Genomic DNA, 7500 nt, shown 5'->3' on the forward strand with positions numbered 1-7500 from the left:
CTTTGAGGAGCTGCAGAAAAACAAGTGAGTGATCCTGTCGTCCTTCCTGGTGTTTTGGGGGAACACACTTGTGGCCACCAACCACCACCAACACGTGGTGGTGGTTCACATGTTGTTGTTTTTTCGAGGACGTTCAAACAGAACACGACCGATCTGCGTGCGTTCCTAACGTGGCTTTAACGCGTGTGTCGCAGCGTGGGCTACATCCTCAACGTGACCCGGGAGATCGACAACTTCTTCCCCGAGGCGTTCAACTACATGAACATCAGGGTGTACGACGTTGAGGCCACCGACCTGCTCCCCCACTGGACAGACACCTACCAGTTCATCAACACCGCCAGGTGAGGGCGCACAAACCCCCCTCAGTCAGGTCGGGAGGGAGGCCGAGGCGGGCAAGGCGAAACCTAGGGTCCTACGAAGCATGCTTTATAAAATACGTACTCAAGAACCTATTCGGTGGGGCCCCCCTTGGATCAAAACCCCTCCCCCTTTTTTTAAAAGCCCTATCCTGAGGTCCGTGGGCATGTTTCCAAATGTCTTTCGTGAACCAGAGGTTGAGGCAGGACACACCTTTCAAGAATTGGGGGAGGGTTTGTCACTGTGGCCAGAGTAGAACCTCGCCTCGATATTTGAATCCGTCACCATTGACGGAGAACAAAGTTACCACTTGTTGTCGCCAGCCATAACAGTGCAATATAGAACAATAATATGATTTATTCTAATTTGTTTAAGAAGGCTTGATTCCGATTGGCTGGGAGGAGGGCATTAACCCGGCAGGTTGCCCGCTGACTTGTCGATTGTACTTGCTGCTGACTGAGCACAGCGTCATCAAATAGTAGATCAATACACCGCTTGTATTTTTTTTCTATCACAGAAATTTCAAACATGAGGTCCATTGTAAAAATAAACCTTCTAAAAAAAAAAAGGTTTCTAAAATGTGTCGGAAATCTATCGGAGGGTCAGTCGATACATAGTTTCGCAAGCGAGATACAATGTAGCAACTACGTTATTAAACTAGTGATAAGATGCAGCCTTGTGTGGTTGCTATAGAAACTAATTAGCTACAGCTGAGCTAACGTTATTCACCGTAGTTCTAAAGGGGACTACTTTTTGAGGGAGATGAACTCAAACAGAGTACACATTTAATAAGCATGCAATACGAATAAGAAAAAGCATATTTATTAAAGTATTTGAATTGTTTCATTATGTTGGCAAGCAAGAAGTAGAATAAACGGGATAATCACCTCAAGGCAGGGCAATAAACAGTTTGATAAGCCGGGCATATCAAACTGTTTATTTCCCTGCCTTGAGGTGATTATCCCTTACTTAGCATATCTTACACGTGAACCTCCTAAGATGGCACAATTTGATTGGGTCGCTATCTCGGGATATTATATAATATCCCGACGCTCGTCATGCTAATAAAAACAAATAAACCACTAATAAAACAATGAAATTGTTTATTTTTGGAGTGTTCACGTGTAGTGTATATATACTAAAACAATTATTCACCTCAGGCTATTATAATACCCCACTATTCACTTCGCCTCCTGCGAGTAATCGTTAAATCTACTCATGACCGTTATGAAGCTCTGCTTCATGCTCTGCTACTGATCAGAGATCAGAACGGGCTCTTCAGGCCCGATTTGGAATGGGATCCAAGCCGGTTCCACCTGTTGTTCAGTTATCATGACTCAGGCGTCTGCAAACATCAACGGTGTGCCAAGGCATCTTGGCACACCATTTTGTGTGTATGTGTGTATGTGTGTATGTGTGTGTGTGTATGTGTGTGTGTGTGTGTGTGGTTATGGTTCACTAATCAAAGGGCTTTGAGGCTTTGAAGAGTTTGAGGTGTAGATTTCCGTTTGACGTCAGTCTTAACAAGTGACATGACTACTGACAGGTTTATTTCATCTCTCTCTCTCTCTCTCTCTCTCTCTCTCTCTCTCTCTCTCTCTCTCTCTCTCTCTCTCTCTCTCTCTCTCTCTCTCTCTCTCTCTCTCTCTCTCTCTCTCTCTCTCTCTCTCTCTGTGTCTCTCTGTCTTCATCCGATCAGGAAGAGCGGGCAGGCGGTGCTGGTGCACTGCAAGATGGGCGTGTCCCGCTCGGCGTCGACGGTCATCGCCTACGCCATGAAGCAGCAGCGCTGGCCGGTGGACGTGGCGCAGGCCTACGTCCGGGAGCGCCGGCCCATCACCCGACCCAACGACGGCTTCGCCAGGCAGCTGCAGACCTACAACGGCATCCTGAACGCCAGGTCAGACCCCACCACGGACCGCGCGCGCGCGCGCCCCCGGGGATCAGGGGCGGACCTGCCATTAGGCAAACACAGGCAATTGCCTGGGGCCCCCGAGATTTCCAGGGGCCCCCAAACGTCTCATATAAAAACTGATTAATAAAGTTTTCTTCGATTTAAAGCAATTATTATTTTTTTAGTCTTAATTTGCGCGCTTAAAAATCCATGAAAATGCTTAATCTATCATGATCTTTTGACTGCCCCCCCCCCCTCCCTTCTCATGCAATGGACTATTCCATGTTACTGCGCATGTGCAGGCTTGATTCAGGAAGACGGTACCAAAACAAACTAGTTGGCGCGGGTTGAGAAAATGAAGCAGAGTTATACGATATATATATATATATATATATATATATATATATATATATATATATATATATGTGTGTGTGTGTACAGTGCAGAACGAGAATGTGGAGGGCCCCAATGACTGGGTTTGCCTTGGGCCCCCAAATGACTAAGTACGCCCCTGCCGGGGAAATAGGTCATTGAGGATGGTGGTGGTGTCATTTTGGGGGGTGTGGTCTTTGAAAATATATATTTTAACTCGAAATGTTTCCTTCTTCATTTTTTTTGTGGAGGAGAAAGAGGAATATAAGTTAATAAATCAGTAAAAAAAAAAAAAAAGGTATATAAATCTTTGAAATGTTGAATTTTTATTCAACATTTCTCACTACATAGAGCGGGTTCCGGGTTGTAATATGTAAATTAGGCCCTGGTCAATGTCTGCGTTCAGATGCACGTTACTTTTATTTTTAGCGAGTTATTTCGGACAACATCTAAACGTGCGAACATCTTTTAACATTGCAGCCAGCAGCGCCACAGCGCCCTCTGGCGGCGGAAGTCAAGAGATCAGAGAAATATGTCACTCCACAAGGAGGAGGACGACCCAGAGGTCGAAGGAGAAAGCCAAGGGGACGAGGGAGAGGAGGATTTTGAAGAGGAAGATACCGATGAGGACGAAGAAGAAGAGGAGGACATACCTGATAGTGTGGGCATGGACAAAGTAATGTTGTTACATTTACATTATAATTGGACTAGTCTTATGTCTTAAAATATTAAATCAGATATATTTTCTTTTATACTACAAAAAAAAAAGGTATTTGAGGACCCGCCTGCAACCAATCAGGAAGCTTCGCCAATGGGAGCCCCGGCTGCCAATCCCAACCCTACGATCACCGTGCAGGACGGTGACAAGGTGAGCAGGCCCGCCCCCCTCCCTCCTCCCGCTGTGAGGGTCTCCTCAGACCCCCCTCCGGCGGCGGGCGCGCCCTCTGTCCCCCCCGGGTTCACGTTAGGGACCGGTCAGAATATTCGATTATCCGATTATTCGTTCCTGAGGGTCAAAGTCGATTTTTAACATTTGGACCGTTAACATTTTTTCCACATTCAAATAAACAAGAATTAACGGACGGAACTAATGTTGGTTCTGTAGAACTAATAGTTAATCATGTACAGAAAAACAATATACACAATACACAAGCATAAATATTAATATATATGCATACAACACAAACACTGATCACTGTTAAAGTTTGTTTTTTTTGCGTTTAAGATATTAAGTGATTTCTTGCCGATGGTCCATGGCTGCCTTTGTGAATGTCGGCACGCATCGAATAATCGATTATTTGTTCATAACCACCCACTGATTATTCGACCATGAAAAATTTGAGTTATTCACATCCCTAGTTCACGTCCGCTCGTTGTTCTCTCTCTCTCTGTTGTCCAGACGGTGCTGAACAGAAGCGGGAGGATGAACCTCTTCTCTCTCATGCAGTCCATCAGCGAGCTGGACGACGACAACAAGGTACCGTACGGTCAGAGGAGAAGGGCCGCAACGAGGCCCAGTGGCCATTCTAGACCGGTTTTAATGGGGGGGCCGAGATGGGGCCGGCTTTTCTGTTAGAGGGGCACAAACCAAATTGTTGACGGGGGGGGGGGGGGGGTGGGGGGGGATCGCGGACGAGCGCTATTGCGGGCGCGATTGTTGACGGGGGGTGGGGTTGGCTCGTTCAGGGGGGGCCGGACTCAGAGTTACGGGGGCACTGGCCCCCCCTGGCCCCCCCCCCTAGAACCGCCACTGATGAGGCCACAGCAACAGACGAGAGGAATGAAGTTGGGCCGCCTTTTATTTTATCGGATGGTTTTCTGACTGGAATATTCCTGTCAACTCCGCTGTGTGAACATTTACACAACACACACACACACACACACACACACACACACACACACACACACACACACACACACACACACACACACACACACACACACACACACACACACACACACACACACACACGTCGGTACTGGATGCTTTCTGAAGGGGGGAACGTGGAGGCCTGGTTTGGAATACCATTGGGGGGTCTTTGATAGAAGGGTCTGATGTTCACTTATTTCTTTCAGTTGCCTGGGAGTCCGAGGCGATCCCCGCTGCAACGGAGGCGGAGCCAGACGCGGAAGGGCCTGACTCACCAGAGGGCCGTCTGTGTGGACGTTTCCCCCGAGCCCCGCAGCCAACCGGAGAAGAGGATACAGGACGCGGATGGGAAAAGCATGTGATTGGTTGAACGGAAGAGAGGAGGAGGAGGAGGAGGAGGGTGTTGATCGAGGGATTCAATCAAATGCTCAAATGATGTCCAAGTAGGTAGAGTCTGTGAGGCGTGACTGATTGAAGTATTCACTCGACAAGCTATTTGAACACAGCTGCATTATCGCTCTCACTAATTTATTGTCACTCTTTTAAAATATTGGTCCAATCTCTTTTTGCATCCATTTCATTCCGTTGGGGAAGACCTTTTAGATGCTCGCTGTATCGGGAGCCCGTCAGTATTGGGGCCGCTAAAAGCATACCTGGCCACCAAATTGGTTTAGGTATTGAAATGTTTGTTTATTTCATGCTTGTCTCCGAGCCAGTGGCATCCCTTTCTATGCTGTTATTTACTTTGAATACCCCCTCCCCCCCCGCCGGTCCACTCATGGAATTCACATAGTATAGTTCTATACCTCCCAACTAAAGGCATGTATATGCAATTCAAAGTATTTTTCCATTCAACATGTTTGAGGCTCTATGCTGCCAGTGTAGATTAGTTTTGTAGAGAGAGTAACGGTTTACTCTTTGTATTTACTTACCGGAGATTTTAGCTGAGTGCAAAACAATGTATTCCAACCACCATGTTTTAAGTTGACAGCAACGAAGACAGTACTTACTTTTTTTTCTCATTGTCACAAAGGTTATCTATAAGTGCCTTAAACATGAAAATTAAGGCTATTTGTTTTCTTGGATTTATTTTTAAGATATATTCACTACAAGTTGGTGACTGTCAGTGAGTGTGTGTTTGTGGGTCCATTTTGTACTTGGCAATGGGGGATGTTTTGCTGTACCTACATTGAAAGTATTACATGCATATCTATAAATAGAAATGCTGAACCAATTCTGGTGCATGTTATTTCCATTTTCGTATCTGCCTTCAATGAAAGAGGATTTAATGCATTCAAGATTATGTCCTAATGTGTTTTTAATGGATGTGCTTTTTTTAGCCCCACACTCTGACCGGGTTTTTCATGCTTTGGTGTTCTCACCGGCCATCGTAGAACTTGCTGTTTTCATGGCATGCATGAAACACCATGCACTTTATTATTTAAAACACACACACACACACACACACACACACACACACACACACACACACACACACACACACACACACACACACACACACACACACACACACACACACACACACACACACACACACACACTTCCCTGAGCCAATGGCCACCTTGTGTTATGATGAATTGTATCAGACGTATTTCTATGGCCTCCCACGATGTCTCTCAGCACATTGCATATTTTACCGTTTACAACACTTGCTCTACGAGTGATCAAATAAAATATTCTACTTAAAGCAGCCGTTTTGTTTTACTCTGTATACCAGACTACAAAAGGATATTATCAACTAACAACACTGAAGATGGTTTGTTGATCCACAGCTTTATCGTGAACGCGGTGGCACTATCCACGTCGCTTTGTCTTAAGTGTAGACCGATTTGTCGTGCACCTTTCAGTAATAGAGTGCAGAACAACAAGTTCAACCGTTCTTTTAATTCAGATTTTCAATAACAATACGCAATATTCACATGGAGCCAGGCGGGGCCTTGACTCGGGGTGCGATGTACTTCCTCCTGGGCTCACTGAGGACCAGTCCTCCGTCCTTCAGCGCGGTCCTGAAAGCCTGGATCTACCACACGGGAGGAAGACACAGAACCCAGTCAACGACACGCATCGGGACTGCTTCAACACTGTGCCATGGTTACACCAGTGTTTACAATCTCCCTCTCTCTCTCGCTCTCTCTCCCATTTGTAAATTAAAAACGGTTTTGAGATTGCAATGCAGAGTTTTCCTCAGTCTACGCGGGAGGAAACGGTTGTATGTGAGCTGTAGACAACCATTGTCCAAACCCACGGCAGAGATGGCGTACGCTACATCCACTCTAAATTGACCAGAGATGAGAATTTGTATTTGTTATATTCAACATAAGGAATGTGAAAAAAAAAATTGATATATATATATATACTTGAAGAATGCTTTAAGGAGACAGATATACCTGTGAGTGTGATTAGCCGCTAAAAGCCGTTTTGAAAATCTGCCTCTTCTGACATCACAAGCGGGCGTGTCCACCTAGATGCACGACGGATAGATGAGCAACGTTTGCTACGGTCCACTGGGTCGGCCGGTAGACTGATCTATCCAGGGCACACGTCTAGGTGGACACGCAGATTTTCAGAAGAAAGGGCTTGTAACGGCTAATCACACTCACACCCGGCGGTATAACACGTCACCTTTTAAACGTTTCTTCTTCCATTAAACACGTGTTAAGACTGATCGGTTCGTCGTCTAGACTGAATCTCTCTCACGGAAGCATTGCAGAGTCACAGGCCTGACTGACGGATTTAGGAACAGCTCTGTAGAGACCGATCCGCCCCCCACACCTCGGCGTTCAAACAGGGGCGCGCTTTGACAAAGCAGCTTGTTTGAGAGCGCAGGGTCCGCTGCAGCTGCTGTTGTTGTTGTTGTTGTTGTTGTACTCACAGCGTCTGAGCGGAACTGCCAGGGGATGGCCCGGTACACCATGCGCGTGATGCCCGCCCGGTGGCACCGCTCGGCCAGGACCTGGCCCACGGCCTGGGAGGCCGCCACGCTGCG

General features: G+C 46.6%; 2 protein-coding genes across 2 annotated transcripts in view; one reads left to right on the top strand and one right to left on the bottom strand.

Annotated features, from left to right (window-relative positions):
* The first annotated feature begins 6 nt into the window (after positions 1 to 6).
* LOC311345500 (uncharacterized protein) lies at positions 7 to 6197 on the top strand. Its single transcript, XM_084469921.1, has 7 exons — positions 7 to 24; positions 195 to 341; positions 2057 to 2257; positions 3104 to 3299; positions 3393 to 3491; positions 4023 to 4100; positions 4700 to 6197. The coding sequence occupies exons 2-7, from the start codon at positions 259 to 261 to the stop codon at positions 4853 to 4855; spliced, it is 813 nt and encodes a 270-aa protein (XP_084326047.1). The 5' UTR covers positions 7 to 24; positions 195 to 258; the 3' UTR covers positions 4856 to 6197.
* Positions 6198 to 6377: 180 nt separating this feature from the next.
* LOC311345096 (large ribosomal subunit protein uL18m-like) overlaps positions 6378 to 7500 on the bottom strand; it is a 3057-nt gene continuing 1934 nt past the window's right edge. Inside the window, exons 3-4 of the mRNA XM_084469464.1 lie at positions 7387 to 7500; positions 6378 to 6534 (exon numbers count right to left, since the gene is read on the bottom strand). The exon at positions 7387 to 7500 is cut by the window's right edge and continues 121 nt beyond it. Of these exons, the coding sequence (XP_084325590.1) occupies positions 6430 to 6534; positions 7387 to 7500 (219 nt within the window). The 3' untranslated portion in view covers positions 6378 to 6429. The remainder of the gene's footprint in view (positions 6535 to 7386) is intronic.

This window comes from Micromesistius poutassou (genome assembly GCF_964030765.1).
Source record: "Micromesistius poutassou genome assembly, chromosome: 6".
NCBI lineage: Eukaryota > Metazoa > Chordata > Actinopteri > Gadiformes > Gadidae > Micromesistius > Micromesistius poutassou.

What these genes read in the sequence shown, in the direction of transcription:
- LOC311345500 (XM_084469921.1), top strand. Translation starts at nt 259, where the DNA reads ATGAACATCAGGGTGTACGACGTTGAGGCCACCGACCTGCTCCCCCAC. An exon ending in AACGGCATCCTGAACGCCAG is followed by an intron (nt 2,258 to 3,103) that starts GTCAGACCCCAC and finishes TTAACATTGCAG; the next exon opens with CCAGCAGCGCCACAGCGCCC. An exon ending in CCGTGCAGGACGGTGACAAG is followed by an intron (nt 3,492 to 4,022) that starts GTGAGCAGGCCC and finishes TCTGTTGTCCAG; the next exon opens with ACGGTGCTGAACAGAAGCGG.